Genomic DNA, 17,948 nt, shown 5'->3' with positions numbered 1-17,948 from the left:
AATGGTCCCCTTTGCTTTACGTTTTGATCAAATAATTTCATCCACTTTTTCAATTTTAAATATTATTTTTAAATATTATATAAGTATGTTTTCAGCTTTTAGATCCAAATATTTATGAATACCTAAAAGCTGCAAAATTTAAGTTATAACTCAGTTTCATTGTTTTTAACAATTGTTATATTTTAATTTATCTCTGTTAAAAATATTTGAGTATCTGATCACTAAATCAAAGCATTTTTTAGAAAGTTGAAGTATTGTTTTTGGAGGAAAATATTTTATAGTGAATTATGATGTTTGAAAAAGAAGTGATTTTATGATTTTATCTATTGAACTAATGAACGCCACAAAGAATTACTTTGGCGAAAAAAGTGTTTTAAAATAGTGGAACTCTCCGATTTTAAAGATGTATTTTGCAATCATTACCAGATCCAATCTTCTATATTGGTAGATGGAGATCTCATTTTAATATACCATGATGACATTCCATTATTTGTTTAGTATCATGTGCACACAAATGTTTCAAGATATCAAAAGATTTTGATTGTTATTCAAAACCCAAAATTGGGTGGGCCTCTTCGGCTACATAAAATGTAACGACGAACGAAATAAATGAATTTTGTTTTGGAACGGCTGAATATATTTAAAAAAAATTCTAGTAAGAATCTATAGAACAGAAAATTACAAATGAGCAGAGCTATATGGAAAGAGAATGAGGAATTATCCGGTTTCTCTTACGTATTTTCCTTCTATTACAAATCTAACCAGAAGACAATATCATCAAAAATGTCTGATTTCTTGGGTTTAACCTTTCAAAAATCAAGTTGTCTCGAAATTTCCACAAAACCCAAAACACAGTGATCACAACTGCATAAAAGCATTTTTTATATCACACAAAGAAAAATATATGCCCACGAACAATCAACGGAAAATCAATATTCCACAAAGTACCAATAAAGCTCCAAATTGCAGTAATCGACTATCAAGTAACAAAAAACATGATCAACATTTTCAATGCTATTATCATGGATAAGGTAAAAAACAATGTTCAATTCCATACATTTATCACTTAGATTCAACCGGTTCAAAGAAATCATCCAAAGAAGTATGTTCAATTTTATAGGAACAAAATTGTTCCATGTAGTATGAACTCCCGTGGTGATCAATGTACCGAATTTCCAAAAAAAATATAGAGAAATTGCCTAACGAGTCCAATAACCGCTCCAACATCTCATAATCACGCATTGAGCTCCCGACTCTCTTTTTCTAATATGCATCCAACCCATCCAAAGTAGAAAAACTTGAAACAACACAATGATCATATATAGATCAAAGGCATAAAGTCTAAGAAATTGTTTAAGCAAATAATTTCTTAACCCATTTCCCACTTGAATCTTACACAAATCTTCCAAATAAACTCCTTTTGTTGTAATTGATTAACAGCTCCAACAATATTGATCCAATGATCACAAAAAAAATTCCTCAATTCACTTCTTCCAAATAAACCATCATGACTATATAATGTTTTATAACTCGCGCCCAAAACCCCTCATGTTGGTAAAAAGAGGGCATTTCCGTTATTAAACAAGAACAAACTGCCAACTCCTTTGCTAGCCATAATCTTTTTCCAAGTAATCCGATGCAATTTTCTCTTCCCTATATCCGCACTCCTAAGGAAACCATCACTTAAAGATTCCAAAGAGTTCAAACTCATATCCGGAACCTTGAAAATTGCTCAACACCACGTTTAAGATAGTTAATCTCCTACAAACTTAAAGTCTTGGTTTTCCACTTGAAAAGTTTAGACTTAAATTTTTCCATAATTGTCTGCCAAGAGTCAACATGATTCATAATGTCACCTCTCAATGTGAATTGTTTGTCATTGACATCCCACGCATGAAGCCGAATTATATATCTGTTACAACAATTACATGTCGCATCAGGCTTCTTCCATAGTGTCACAGTACAAGTAAGTAACTTCTTGTATCAACGTTGGGCAACTTTTTTCTTCTTATAAATTAAAATCATAGTACTAAGTCCCTAATGTACGAAATCCACCTTCAAAACTGTGTGTTTTTGTTTATCTATTTCCTTTTTATCATTAATAGTTTTAGTATTTCAATAAGAGTCATATGTAAGAGCTATGAAGGTTTGGTATTATAAATAGAATTAGCCTTCATCAGAATTATGAATCATAGTTTGGTATTACCAAAGTAATGCCACCAGCCCACCATCATGATTCATGAAGGAATGGTTGTTTGATCGTCCTTAAGCAAGCTTGTATGGAAACTGGAGAGTCAGCACAAGCACTTTGCTTTATAAAATAAGTTGAAATTCAGGATCATTCATATAAACAAGATAAAGATGCAAAATGGCATGATCAATAGTCGATATAACAACAAGAGATCACACACTTTCTTCAAATTCAAACCCAAAAGCTTAACAATCCGTATAATTGTCACTCATAATCAGTATACAGTTTTCCTAGCAAATAAGGAATCCCGCAAAATCAAAAAGAATAATCAGATAGAAACTGTTGTTTGTGGTTAACCTAACTTACATTTGATAGTTTGTTGTATACCAAGGGCAATTTGGGGATTACAACTAAGATTCACGAGTCTTGTGTATTTTCCAAATACCAGCTCTATATCCCATAGACATCAGACCCATTTCCCACACCATGTTCACAATGCTTAATGGACTCACCTTCGATCCCGGGATTTCAGACCAAGTTACTGATATCTCTATTATTGGAATCCCAAAGTATTTGCTTAAATAAACTAATTCCACATCAAAACACCACCTGCATCCACCATAAAAAAAAAAAAAAAAAAAAAAAAAAAAAAAAAAAAAAAAAATTAAAAGATGGGATTTATACAAACATAATCAGTATGCTCACAGAGTTCATACCTCTTTAAACGGATGTTAGTGAAAAGCTTCCTTGCAGCTGCTCTAGTAAACATCTTAAACCCACACTAATAACAATTCAAAAATGTTTTTTTTTTCTTCAGATCTCATATTTTTATTACAGAGAAATAAAATATAAACTAACAATAAATATAACCTGTGTATCACGGACTCCAGGGCCAGCAGCCAGAAGCACCACAACATGGAACCCTTTCATCAAAAAGTTTCGGTACCATTTCCTCTAAAAAAAAAAAATTATTAAGAAAAGAAAAAATGAAAAGAAGAAAAAAGGATACACAAGGAACTAACTGTAGCTAAAGCTTTTTTCTCCAAATGAGCACGAGAACCGAATGCCACAATGGGGATATCTGCAACATCTTCATCCGGTTTCATTTCAGCAACTGCAAGGATCTAATACAGAAAAAACATCAATTCATATTTACAAATATACCCTCAGTTTAACTTATATGTGACTATGGAGGACACCAACCTGCTTTTCAAGCTTTTCCATGTCATCAACTTTGGTTGCCCCGTCAGCATCCAGCATCAGAAGTAATTTGCCCCGTGAATGAAGCATTCCCTGTTTTACAATGCTTTCACATAAGCAAGAAGCTTTCATCAGTTGACATGGATCAAATCAAATCATATCATATCATATTTATATAAAATGGGCAATGAATCATCATATGGATTAGGCTCACTTTTCTTATAGCTTCTCCTTTGCCTTGATTCTTTCCAAGAAGAACAACCCTAACATTGTCTACTTTATACTTCCTCACAAAGTCAAATGCTACTCTTTTTGTCCCATCTGAACTTCCATCATCAACCACTATCACCTGTTCAAGAATCAATTCATTTCAAAGTTTCATAACCTTGAATGCAAGCATTTATTTGGCTAGAAAATATCTAAAAGATATACCTCATATGAAAATGAGTTGTCCTTCCCTGCACGTTCTTGAAGATAGCTGCACATGAAAATTGAACACATTGATCAAACAAGAAATTCTTCAATTCATGTTCTTTATATGTAAAATCCTAATATGATTGCTTGCTTTACAACTGAAGAAAAGGAGATGGAAAGTTGATGCCTTTACTCACTTCATTGTCTCATCAAGAGCTGCAGGCAGTCTAAGTTCTTCATTGTATGCAGGAATGATCAATGAGATATATTTTTCTGCAGGATCATATATATAAGGACATTCAACCTGCAATAAATTTCTCAAATAGAGTTTACTACCCACTAGTCCACTATCAATTTACCAAAAACATTAAACATATATAACTAAGAGTTTTCAATGAAACTAAACCGTTCACAAAAGAATTTTGGGATTTATTATGTTGGTTTTGAGCAAGAATTATGTTTCTTTAATTGAGGATCTTGCCACATTCATTATATGATAGCTTTTGCACACATATATCTCTATCCCTATTTCACTCTATTCTTCATTGACAACAATTCTAGCAAAGCAAAGTGCAAAGAAATGAGGGAGCTCCTAGTTCAATTTGATCAGAACCTCTAACATGAATATGAAACGAAGATCACCAGTCCCCCAAAGACCTAAGGAGCAGCAATTAAAGCGAGATAGTATAAGTAGGTATACACTAGAAGGTCAAGTGCTATAAACCCCTAAGAAATCATGGGCAACTAAACTTGTCCTTCCTAAGTCCAATAAGATACAGATACGTGACAATTCGTAAGAGATAGAACATCGGAAATTCAGATAGGAACGTACCTGTTTCAAAGAATTTGGATCTTCGAAGATCGGGTGAGCTTCGAGATGACTGTCAAAAGAGAACCAACATCAGAAACAAAGACATACTCAGATCAATATCATGGTAAAATTTGGGTTTCAGAAGAAAATACTTGTGGTTCAATCTTCTTCGAAATGTTTCAATAACAATGGCAACTATTAAACCTAATCCACAAATTACAGCTACAGTCACTGTCAGTTCAAGCATCGTTGACCATCCCAATATTCCCATGTTCACTTTCAGATTCCGACGACGACACAACGAAGCAAAAACTCAACCCACCAAATTTAACCTCTGCAAACCCTAAAATACAGTCGAATCGTGGACGAAATTGTAAAAATAAAATACCAGTTAAAATACTATTATCTGTTTTGGAATTGGCGACTTGCTATTTTAATTTTGATGTAGCTCCTTCCATGATGTTATTGAATAAAATTTAAAACCGAACAAAAGCCCGTCTAGCTCAGTTGGTAGAGCGCAAGGCTCTTAACCTTGTGGTCGTGGGTTCGAGCCCCACGGTGGGCGTGTCTTTTTAAATAACACATTAATTGTTTTTTTGATGTGGTTCAGTTTTTGTATTTAATTCTTAAAGTAAGAATTAGAACAAAAGCCCGTCTAGCTCAGTTGGTAGAGCGCAAGGCTCTTAACCTTGTGGTCGTGGGTTCGAGCCCCACGGTGGGCGTTTTTTTTCTATAACTTCCACAAATAAATTGTTTGGGCTTACTTTAAACCAAAATTCTGGCTACGCTACTGTCCGTAGTGACACCGACAACCTCTGTTTTTTCGGACACGATGTAAAATTTTCAAATCTTTCGTTTTTTTAATATTGTGCGACTACGTAAAAGAAAAATGTGTCACCGGAAACACCTACTACGAAATCCTGCATCCGTCCCTGGTTATATGTTAACTTTAATAATGAATATGGATGTGATATTTACATCTTTTGTGCACATGAAAGAACGAGAACTAATCTATTTCTTAGGTCGTTCCATCCTTTTTGGAGCATGTCTAACATGTACACCTTCTATCATGTATTGCATGAATAAGAAAAATTGTTTAAAGCAAACGTTGAGGATGGTAAAGTCGCACAAAAATAATGTTCACAAACAATGTTTGAAAGTTAAATTTAATGTAGTTATTCTAAAGTTGGTTTATTTTTCAACATAATAGGATGTATGACACCTTGTGAACACATCAGATATGATACTTCCAATCCTAAATGTTATATAACTTTTTGAAAAAAAAAAAACTTTATTTTCTTCATCCGTGTACATTTTAAGGGAATTGTGTGCATATTTTTTCCTATTATGCACTACATTTTTAGCTTTCCTACGTACTGAAACATTCCATGCACGAGTTTAGTTTGTTACTTCATGTTTTGTGCCTAGAACTTCAAGTGTCATATTGTAGATTATCCGTCACTTGAAGTTTAGGAAAACCGTCCGTAAGAACAAAATATCGATTAAGAAAGATGAGCTTTACACGACCCATAAAGATTTATGTGACACTGATTATAATTACACCATTTTCCTCACATAATTATAATAGAATTTTCTTTAATTTTAATATGTATATGCAATTTTTTGGGTTGGGAGTAGAAATTAATATTTTTATCATTCATGAAATGTTTTACTATTTTTGTCGCTATATGTTACATTCTTGAGTTATTCAGTAAAACGATGTTTAGAGTACTAACTGAAAAGATAGTTGCTAACTTATAAGTTAGTTGATAAAAAATGACATTTAGGAAAAAATTAGCTGATAAGTTAGCTGAAATATATAAAATAACATAAAATTATTTAAAATAGACAAAATTGCAAAAATGGTTCATGTTGTATGCATTTTTAAGGGGTTTTAGTCCAAACCTCGACTTTTTTGGCTTCATGGTCCTTTTGAGTTAGTTTCGTTGTGTTTTTGGTCTCTCTGAATATTGAAATGACAGTAATATCCTTGGGGTATTTATTTTCCATTTTTCTTTCATTTCATTTTAAATCTAATACTAATTTAATTATTTTAATAGTTAAAAAAATAAGAAGGGGCCCACATTCTCTCTTCATCTATCACACACACACACACATAGATACACACTGTAATTAAAAACATTTCAACCTCCATTTGAAGAACAAATCCAAATTTGATCTTCATCAAAACTCGGGTCTGATCTTCATTTTCTTACTCAATAAAACCCACACAATATTTTATTTTCTTGATCCATAGTAACATACGAAACCTTAGCAGTTTCTGATTGAGTAATCAATAGTTTGGAAGCTAGTTTAGCTTCCAAATGATTTCCAAGTATATGCTTTGTGGTGATTTGATCCAACGATGTTGGCAAACACAAGTTTTTGAGGCCATCTGGGTGATAATCAGGATCAACAGCTTCTCATGGCTCAATATAGATTCAACACAGTCTAGAAAAAACAAGATGCAGGAAATCAAATCTACTGAAGCCATTAAAGAAAAATTAAGAAAGGGTGAGGGGCAGATTGATTGACCGGAGGAAGAAGGAGAGATTTATGATTCACAAACATTCAGATTCATACACACATACAAGAAAGTCCACTATCGTCACTTCCCTTCTGATAAACTCATCGCCTCCTTTGCTTAGTTCATCAAGAGAGAATGCATCGATTTAAACTCATCCACCTCCCCTTCATCTCTTCTAAAACCTGCAACTCTATTGAAAGAACTTACAACCTTAGCGGTGCCGTCAATTCAACAACCTCATCGCCATATTCTCGATCAGATTTGCACTCGAGCACAACACCGCTGTGTAGATTCAAAGATAAAGGGTTTCCCCAAGTTATTCATCTCTTATGTGTAACACCCCAAAAATACAGTTCAAAGATAATTGGCTGCTGATATCCCGAGTGAGAATCCCTATCTGCTGCTCCGGCGACTCCCGGCTACAATCACAAAACTCTGAATCAACTGATGATTCCTTTTTGAAGTAAATGACCAATCTACCCCTTGGTCAAAATCAAAGTACTGGTCAAAATTAACTTCCAGTTGACCTGACTCGCCGAGTTGGGCCACCAACTCGTCGAGTCCCTATCCTTTCTTCTATTCATTAACTCGACTCTACTCGTCGAGTTTAGCAAAGACTCGACGAGTTCTCCTTCTGTAACAACATCAAGTCGTCCTTCATCTGACTCGTCGAGTTGTATGAACAACTCGTCAAGTCCTCCTTCATCATATGAACACGTCCAGTCTACGACTCGCCGAGTCGTATGAACAAATCGTCGAGTCGGTTCTTGCGGGTAAGGAGATTGCCTTGGACTCGCCGAGTGTGTTCTTGCACTCGTCGAGTCCCATGATTCCAATATTATGGCTATATCTTAATACATCGAAACACTCCCCAGGACCTGTCCGACCTTGTTAACACTCGACTGGGGGTTCCTTTGAACCATATCAGAAAGGGGACTCAATACTCTGGACTCGTCGAGTCGATAATGTCTATGCCCTAAATTTCGATTTTTGACGTACAATACTTGTCCAAAATGTAGATATGGGCTTCTAAGATCGATCTAGCACATAAAGTTACGAACTTTACGTGCATGCATGGGAGTATATGCTTAAAGGACCCAAAAATGAGGTCTAAAGGGGTGCATGGGCTATCATGGCCATAAAGCTTGCATTCTCATGCCATGTACTCGATTCCAGAACCTAGATCTGAAGGTGAATCGACTTGGGACGACCAGGTCTTAAGGATTAAGCTTGTTGGACCCAAAACTCCATAAAAGTGACAAAAAGGAGATCTATAGAACTATAAGACAAGTGATAAGCTTGATTACCAGAAAGTGTAGCAAAAGAGGGCTAGCTTCTGGATCTACTTCTTCTCCTTTGAGCCTTGTCTCCTTCCTTCTTCTCTACCACTTCAAGAAAGCACAAAATCACTCAAAATAGGATGGAATCACTCAAAATCACCAATGGAAGGTTAGGGTTTCGAGGGGGAACGCTCTAGAGATGTTGAGGACTGGGATGGGGGCTATAAGGATGTTTAAATAGGGTACAAACCCTTAGAATTAGGGTTTCATCCAGACCGGCGGACTCACCGAGTCGGGAATAACGGACTCGTCATGTCGCCACGCTCAAACCACGTGCAGACCCGCTGCTACTCGACGAGTTAGGGCTACTGACTCGTCGAGTAGCTTCTAATACAAGAAGAATAATAATAATTAGAAATGCGTACCAGGAACGGGGCGTTACAATTCTCCCCCACTTATCTTAGACTTCGTCCTCGAAGTCCGCTGCCTCTGAAAACATTTCTGGATAGTGCTCCCCCATCTCCTCCTCAGGCTCCCATGTCCACTCTGAACCTTTCCGGTGCTGCCACTGCACCTTCACTAGCTGGACCACCTTGTTCCTCAAGGTCTTCGTCTTTCGATCCAAGACCGCAATGGGTCTCTCGATGTAATTCAGGCTATCATCAACCTGAATATCCTACAATGGTACAATTGCTGACTCATCCGCCAAGCACTTCCGCAACTGAGAAACATGGAAAGTGCTGTGGATCTGGCTGAGCTCTGCTGGAAGATCTAACCGATAAGCAACCCGACCCACCCGGGCCAAAACCCTAAACGGACCAATTAACCTGGGGCCTAGCTTGCCCCGCTTCCGAAATCTGATAACACCCTTCCAGGGTGACACCTTCAGGAGGACCATATCGCCTACCTGAAACTCCAAGTCCGAACGCCGCTTGTCGGCGTAACTCTTCTGCCGACTCTGAGCAGTCTGGAGCCTGCTCCGGACTTGCTGAATCCACTCTATAGTCTTGAGTACCACCTCTGTACTCCCCATGAATTGCTGACCGACCTCACCCCAACAGATTGGGGTCCTACACTTCCTCCCGTAGAGCATCTCGAATGGAGGTCGGTCTATACTGGAGTGGTAGCTGTTGTTATACGAAAACTTCGCTAACGGAAGGTACGTATCCCAACTGCCACCGGAGTCTAGCACACATGCCCGAAGCATGTCCTCGAGAGTCTGAATCGTCCTCTCGCTCTGCCCGTCCGTCTGAGAATGGAAAGCGGTGCTGAAATGGAGACGAGTACCCATCTCGTCGTGAAACCGCTTCCAAAATCTGGAAGTAAACCGGACATCTCAGTCTGACACCACCGAGACAGGCACTCCATGGCGTGCCACTACCTCTCGTACGTAAATCTCAGCCAGCTTCTCGGTCGAGATACTCTCCTGGATTGGTATAAAGTGAGCGCTCTTGGCCAATCGATCTATGATGACCCATATCGAATTAACCCCACGTGTGGTCCTGGGAAGCTTTGTAATAAAATCTATAGTGATATCCTCCCATTTCCACACGGGAATATCCAATGGCTGCATCTTGCCGTGCGGTCTCTGGTGCTCCGCCTTGACCTTCCTGCAGGTCAGGCACCTCTCAACGTACCAGGCGACGTCCCGCTTCATGCAGGGCCACCAATTATCCGAGCGAAGATCCCTGTACATCTTCGTCGCCCCTGGGTGGATGGAGAACCGAGACTTGTGGGCCTCATCCATCAACACCTGCCGTACTCCTCCCCAGTACGGTACCCAGACCCTCCCATGCAGGGTCAACAATCCCCGACTGTCATAATCAAACGAAGCCACTCGGCCAACTATCCTCTCGCACTTCTGGCGCTCCTCCTTCAGGCCCTCGACCTGCGCCTCCCTAATCTTCTCCAACAGTGGAGTAACTATTGTCATCCTCAAGCAAATATCTCGAATCGGAGCTGCTACCGCCTTGCGGCTCAAGGCGTCGACCACTACGTTGGCCTTGCCCGGGTGGTAGAGGATCTCATAATTGTAATCCTTTACCACGTCTAACCACCGACGCTGCCTCATGTTCAGATTCGGCTGATACATGAGGTACCTCAAACTCTTGTGGTCCGTATAAATAGTACACCGGACTCCATAGAGGTAATGCCGCCAAATCTTGAGGGCGAATACTACAGCCCCCAACTCCAAATCATGCGTCGGGTAGTTAGCCTCGTGGGGCTTCAACTGTCTCGAGGCATAGGCTATCACATGCCCCCGCTGCATCAACACTGCTCCCATACCTGTGATCGAAGCGTCACAGTAGACTACAAAGTCATTTACTCCCTCTGGCAGGGTAAGAATCGACGCCTCACATAGTCGCTGCCTGAACGCCTCAAAGGCTGCCTGCTGCTCAGGACCCCAGCGAAACACTACCGACTTCTTGGTCAGTCGGGTCAATGGTACTGCTATCTTGGAGAAATCCTGGATGAATCTCCTGTAGTACCCTGCCAGGCCCAGGAAGCTCCGAATCTCGGATGGAGACCTCGGGACCTCCCACTGCATCACGGCCTCAATCTTGGCCGGATCTACTAGTATGCCCTTCTGGTTGACAAGGTGCCCTAGAAACTGCACCTCGCGCAACCAGAACTCGCACTTGGAGAACTTTGCGAAAAGTCTCTCCCTCCTCAAGGTCTCAAGCACCTCCCTCAAGTGATCCTCATGCTGCTCCCGAGTCTTGGAATACACCAAGATATCATCAATGAACACTATCACAGACCGATCCAGCATCAGCCTGTACACACGGTTCATGAGGTCCATGAATGCGGCTGGAGCGTTGGTGAGCCCAAACGGCATCACCACGAACTCATAATGACCATAGCGGGCCCTAAAAGCGGTCTTCTGCACATCCTCATCCTTGACCCGCATCTAGTGATATCCGGACCGTAGATCAATCTTGAAAAACCAAGATGCTCCCTGAAGCTGATCGAACAAATCATCTATCCTCGGAAGTGGGTAACAGTTCTTCACCGTTACCTTATTCAGCTCCCGGTAATCAATGCACATACAGTGTGACCCGTCCTTCTTCTTCACAAACAGGATCGGGGCTCCCCATGGTGAACTGCTCGGTCTGATAAAACCATTGTCTATCAGCTCTTGCAGCTGCATAGACAACTCCTGCATCTCGGGAGGAGCCAGCCGATACGGTGCCCTGGCTATCGGAGCCGCACCAGGGACCAGATCAATCTGAAACTCAACCTGTCTCTCCGGAGGTATTCCAGGCAAATCCTCAGGGAATACGTCCGGGTACTCTCGTACCACCGGTACATCATCAACCGTCGTCTTACCCTTATCCCGGGTATCTATAACATAGGCGACGTACCCCACACAACCCTGCTGGAAATAGCGTCTCACTCTCGCTGCTGAACAAAGAATCGGTCCGCGCTGTGGCCTCTCGCCCTGAATCACTAACTCTCCCCCACTAGAAGTGCGAACTCTCACCAACTGAAGCTCACAATCAATCACTCCCCCATTGGAACTCAGCCAATCCATACCCACTATAACCTTATTCCCTCGCAGGGGAATAGGAACCAAATCTACTGAGAACTGCCCATCAAATAACCGCAGTGAACACCCCTTATGTACTCTTGCGACCCTGACGGTCCTGTCATTAGCTATCTCAACCTCAAGCGGCCAATCCAGCTCCCCTGGAGCTCTGCTAAACCGCTTGCTAAGCGCAAGCGAGACAAATGATCGGGTAGCCCCCGAGTCAAACAATACTGTAGTTGAAATGTCGTTCACTAAGAACGACCCTAAACACAAACACATAACATAAGAAACAATCAATACTAAAACAGAGATAAGAGGAAAAATTCATACCTGTCACCACGTCAGGAGTCGCCCGCGCCTCCTCTGCTGTCATCTGAAACGCTCTACTCTTCGCCACTGGCGCCTCAGCCCGACCCTGACGACCGTCTGTAATCCTCAATGTAGCAGGGGCAGGTGCCGCCACCTTCCCTGCTGCTGCTAAGCTCGGACACTGGGACCTCTTATGGCCCCTCTGATTGCACTGAAAGCAAATCAAATCAGAAAGTGACGTGGTAGTAGAAGTAGCAGTACAATCCCTGCTCATATGACCTGTTCAGCCGCATTTGAAGCAACCCGAACTCCCTGCCCTGCACGCCCCATTGTGCGACCTACCACACTTTCCGCAGCGGCCTCGGCCCTGCTGAACCTTCCCTCGGGAATCTGTCTTGGGCCTTTTTCCTGATCCATCTGAACCAGACACCACCTCTGGTTTCCTCTTTCTCTCCATCTCAAGATCAATCTCTCTCTCATGAGCCCTCGCAATCATGTCATCCAACGTTTTACAGCTGGACCGGATCACAAACTGTCTGATATCACTCCTCAACATCTCACGGTATCGGGCCTTCTTCATCTCATCGTCTGCCGCGTACTGAGGAACGAGAAGAGTCCTCTCCCTGAACTTGGCGGTAATCTCCGCCACTGTCTCCGTCGTCTGCTGGAGATCCTGGAACTCCCTAGCAAGCTGTTGCACCTCAATAACAGGTGCGAACTCGGCCCTGAACCGGGTCACAAAATCCGTCCAGGTCATAGCATCAAGAGTTGCATCATCCCCAATGACATGTCCGACCTCCTCCCACCAATCACGTGCCCTGCCCTTTAGAAGACAGGATGCAAGTCGGACCTTGTCCCCCCTCGGGACATCTGCTAGTGCGGAAAGCGTTGGCAACATCAGCCAACCATCTGGTACTCGCAATGGGGTCTCGGGCCCCCTGGAAATCTGGAGCTCCACAAGCTCTGAAATCCCTAAACGTCAAAGTGCGCGATCCCATCATGGCTGCTATCTCAGTGCGGAACGCACTCAACCTCTCATCCAACAGCTCCAGAATACCCTCCTTGACCGATCCAAATATCACAGGAGCCTGCTCAAGTATGCTACGCGTGACCTCTGTAGAGATGAACTCTCTGGTCTGCTCATCCAAATGCTCGGCTCCCGAGCCTGAACCTGATCCCTCTCCGGCACCTGAACTGCCGACTGCTGGTATAGGGCGTAAAACCACCATTCTGAAAACACAATATGACAATGTCAGAAACACTGATATAACTGGAAGGATCACATCTACTACAGGTTTTTCCAGGTCTCGTCTCAGCCTCCCTCGATTCAAGTACGGATCCTCTGCTTTCAGTAGTACGGGCCCATACTACCTTCCACATCTATCCGTACTTTCCTCAAGAACTACCTTGACTCCACCAAGTCCCTTCTACTGCTACTGATCTCTGCTACTCTCATCCTAGGCTTGCCCTAGGGTAATCACTGACCCACTCTCCGTCATCAGCTGCATACGAAGTCCCTGCTCTCTTCCCCTAACTAGCTCACAAATACTATTACATATCACTCTGACTAGATAATTCTTCGAATGAGAGTTCCTACCCTACAACGGTTGGACTCAAACAAGAGCTGCGAAATAGGGTTAAACCTAACCTTCTGAAATTATTTAATCCTCGCAATATGTAACTTAACATATTTTTTTACTAGTTAGTGAAAGACAGCTAGAACTCCTAAAAGCACAAAGCAAGCAGCATTCGGACATCGAGTGTACATAATCAACATATTTTAATCAGGCTATCATACTGACTAATCTGTACTAGCATGCAGTTCTCATAAAGCTGAACACATATAACAGGCACATAAGGCATCCTTCCTAGATCCTTAGTCCTAATCTAGCATGCTGTTCTAAATAAGCTGATAATCATAACATAACATAATCTGGTATGGGTAATTTGGGAGTACTTACTTGAGCTCAGTTGATTGCATGCACACACCATTTCTCTTTTCAAAGTTCTTTTCTCTCTCTCTTTTTTTTTTTTTAAATTCCTTATATAAAAATGATTTTTCTTTTTGAAAATTTCTATACCGATTCCTTAGTTTGAGTTCAGACACACTCGAAAGGGTGCCCAAATCCCTCAAACCAAGGCTCTGATATCAACTTGTAACACCCCAAAAATACAGTCCAAAAATTTCGTTTTTAAAAAACTATTAAAACCATCAACCATCCAAATCATAAGTAAAATCATAATCATAAAACATCATAGTAACTGTCTCAAAACAAAATCTCATATCAATCATTAGAGTGAACTCCCAAGCGATGACTGTGGTGTGTGTCATGCGATCATCCCGAGCCCTTCCCAGTGCTAGTGGAAGTACCTGAAACCAAAACTGAAAACCATAAGCACGAAGCTTAGTGAGTCTCCCCAATCTACCACATACCATCTACACATAGCATGCAACTAGGAGATACGGGCCTCACCCACACTCGTGGAGATATGGGCCTCACCCACATTCCGTTGACTGGGAGACACGGGCCCCGCCCACACTCCACTATCTCAGAGGTACGAGCCTCGCCCATGCTCAGCTACTTTGAAAAACGGGCCTCGCCCATACTCGGCCGTGATGAGATACGGGCCTCGCCCACACTCAACTACTAAACCCAACATACAAGTATCACACAGACAACATGTAAAGCTAATCTACCATTCATACATCATAATCAACTACTACTATGAGATACGGGCCTCGCCCACACTCGACTACTATCATATAATACTACGGGTCGGCCTTGATGTCGTAGACCCGTTCCTACTGAAGGAGAACTCACCTCGTATAATTGGCTGCTGATATCCCGAGTGAGAATCCCTATCTGCTGCTCCGGCGACTCCCGACTACAATCACAAAACTCTGAATCAACTGATGATTCCTTTTTTGAAGTAAATGACCAATCTACCCCTTGGTCAAAATCAAAGTCCTGGTCAAAATTAACTTCCAGTTGACCTGAATCGTCGAGTTGGGCCACCAACTCGCCGAGTCCCTATCCTTTCTTCTATTCATTAACTCAACTACACTCGTCGAGTTTAGCAAAGACTCGACGAGTTCTCCTTCTGTAACAACATCGATTCGTCCTTCATCTGACTCGCTGAGTTGTATGAACAACTCATTGAGTCCTCCTTCATCATATGAACACGTCCAGTCTACGACTCGCCGAGTCGTATGAACAACTCTTCGAGTCGGTTCTTGCGCGTAAGGAGATTGCCTTGGACTCGCCGAGTGTGTTCTTACACTCGTCGAGTCCCATGATTCTTATATTATGGCTATATCTTAATACATCGAAACACTCCTCAGGACCTGTCCGACCTTGTTAACACTCGACTGGGGTTCCTTTGAACCATATCAGAAAGGGGACTCAATACTCTGGACTCGCCGAGTCCCAAGAACGACTCGTCGAGTCGATAATGTCCATGCCCTATATTTCGATTTCTGACGTACAATACTTGTCCAAAATGTAGATCTGGTCTTCTAAGATCGATCTAGCACATAAAGTTACGAACTTTACGTGCATGCATGGGAGTATATGCTTAAAGGACCCAAAAAAAAGGGGTGTATGGGCTATCATGGCCATAAAGCTTGCATTCTCATGCCATGTACTCGATTCCAGAACCTAGATCTGAAGGTGAATCGACTTAGGACGACCAGGTCTTAAGTATTAAGCTTGTTGGACCCAAAACTCCATAAAAGTGACAAAAAGGAGATCTATAGAACTATAAGACAAGTGATAAGCTTGATTACCAGAAAGTGTAGCAAAAGAGGGCTAGCTTCTGGATCTACTTCTTCTCCTTTGAGCCTTGTCTCCTTCCTTCTTCTCTACCATTTCAAGAAAGCACAAAATCACTCAAAATAGGATGGAATCACTCAAAATACCAATGGAAGGTTAGGGTTTCGAGGGGGAACGCTCTAGAGGTGCTGGAGGCTGGGATGGGGGCTATAAGGATGTTTAAATAGGGTACAAACCCTTAGAATTAGGGTTTCATCCAGACCGGCGGACTCGCCGAGTCGGGAATAACGGACTCGTCGACTCGCCATGCTCAAACCACGTGCAGACCCGCTGCTACTCGACGAGTTAGGGCTGCTGACTCGTCGAGTAGCTTCTAATACAAGAAGAATAATAGTAATTAGAAATGCGTACCAGGAACGGGGCGTTACATTATGGGTCACTAGTGGAGGACCGGTGGTGAGTGGTGGCGGAACCCATCTCGATCGTCTTCCCCAGACAAAACCAACCTCTTCAAGTGAGCAAACTCACTGGTGCTATTGTTCATCGTCTTCTCCACCTTGTTTACCCATCTCGATCAACAACCATCACAACTATTTCACTATTTTAGAGTATTATGGGTTCTTTAGATCGATTGAAGAGGTTTCTGACATCAGATCAACACAGTGAATTCTCCAGTCGAAGGAGAGAAGTGGGGTGGACTGTTTTAGCGATAAAATTGGAAACATATAAGAACAATAAAGGGAAATTCTTAATGGGGGTTTTGAAATTGTGGGATTTTGTGGTCTAGGTTTATGTTGATCATTTATGACTTTGGATGAAATCTTCAAAAATCATGAAATTGCATGGTTATAATATATTGTTTGTGGTTGATGAAGAGCATTGTTTAATTCTCTGTGTGAGTGTGTGTTTTCCACAAAAGTGCAGGTTTCCGAGAGAGAGAGAGAGAGAGAGAGAGATGTGGGCCCAAATTAATTATTTATTTTCTTTTTCATTTAAATTAAATAGAAAAAACATAAAAAAATAGACAAAACTACAAATTTGGTCCCTATGGTATACAAAAAACTTTCGATAGGGTCCAAAAAGTTTTCCGCTTGCATAGAACGTCCAAAATCAAGATTTTTCTATGTTTTTAGTCCAAAACAACTTGAAAAGATGGTTTTACCCTTTTACTTTCTTTTTTATATTTTTTATATTTTCTCAAATACTATTTTAATTTAAAAAGAAAAGGAAAAAAAATTAATTATCTCTCTCTCTCTCTCTCTCTCTCCACAGATAAGAGGGAACTGGTCCCAAATACTTCTTTCCTGCTGTGTTCATGCTTTGGTGAAGAAATAAATTCCACCATCATTATCGAACCCAACTGATTACTCGAGAAATAAAACTTCCCTCCTTCAATATTGTATACATAATCTGAAGCAAATTAGGACAAGGGCAATTTGGTACAACCCATAAATGCATAGAGAAATCTACAGGTTCATATTGATTCTTATTTTTCCTTTTCCGAAATCTCTGGCATGAATTGTGTTTTCAAACCCAATCATGAATTACTTGATTGATTTGGAGAGAAGGAAACCTAATTTAGGGATTTCAGATTTTCAGTTCATCTACTTGTGTCACTGGTGTGAGTTGAGGAAAAGGAAAGGTAAAGCGACGGTACAAGAGCAGTAAGGGCAGATCCATGGCCAAAGGAGATGAAGGAGCGATGAGAAACAGTCTCCAACTGGAAGTCACGCTATTTCGGGGAAAATACTCAATCTCGTTCTTCGACAACAACCTTTGGAGCCGGTTCACCTGAATCAGAGCTTCACTGGATGTAATCGTCATCCTGCCGCCACTTCCCGCCAAGGGCATCGACACTTAAGTTCCTCCTCAAGATATGCAAGGCATCGACACATCGATTCTTCTTCAAAC

The 17,948-nt window shown here is 41.3% G+C and overlaps 1 protein-coding gene and 2 non-coding genes across 3 annotated transcripts; 2 read left to right on the top strand and 1 right to left on the bottom strand.

Moving 5' to 3' along the window:
- Positions 1-2,362: 2,362 nt before the first annotated feature.
- Positions 2,363-5,011, bottom strand: LOC145161291 (uncharacterized). Its single transcript, XM_079080792.1, has 10 exons — positions 4,769-5,011; positions 4,638-4,686; positions 4,003-4,109; positions 3,824-3,869; positions 3,606-3,740; positions 3,395-3,484; positions 3,214-3,315; positions 3,062-3,145; positions 2,908-2,972; positions 2,363-2,800 (listed from the first exon to the last, which is right to left on the bottom strand). Exons 1-10 carry the CDS (start codon positions 4,885-4,887, stop codon positions 2,602-2,604), a joined length of 996 nt encoding a protein of 331 aa, XP_078936918.1. The 5' UTR covers positions 4,888-5,011; the 3' UTR covers positions 2,363-2,601.
- Positions 5,012-5,108: 97 nt separating this feature from the next.
- Positions 5,109-5,181, top strand: TRNAK-CUU (transfer RNA lysine (anticodon CUU)). Its single transcript has one exon. It is a non-coding gene; the product is annotated as a tRNA-Lys (tRNA).
- An 84-nt stretch (positions 5,182-5,265) lies between these two features.
- On the top strand, positions 5,266-5,338 carry TRNAK-CUU (transfer RNA lysine (anticodon CUU)). The gene has a single exon. It is a non-coding gene; the product is annotated as a tRNA-Lys (tRNA).
- Positions 5,339-17,948: the final 12,610 nt, after the last annotated feature.

The sequence above is a fragment of the Lactuca virosa genome, chromosome 2 (assembly GCF_052849685.1).
Source record: "Lactuca virosa cultivar CGN04683 chromosome 2, Lactuca_virosa_CGN04683_v6, whole genome shotgun sequence".
Lineage (NCBI taxonomy): Eukaryota > Viridiplantae > Streptophyta > Magnoliopsida > Asterales > Asteraceae > Lactuca > Lactuca virosa.
This window is presented reverse-complemented; position numbering and strand designations above follow the sequence as displayed.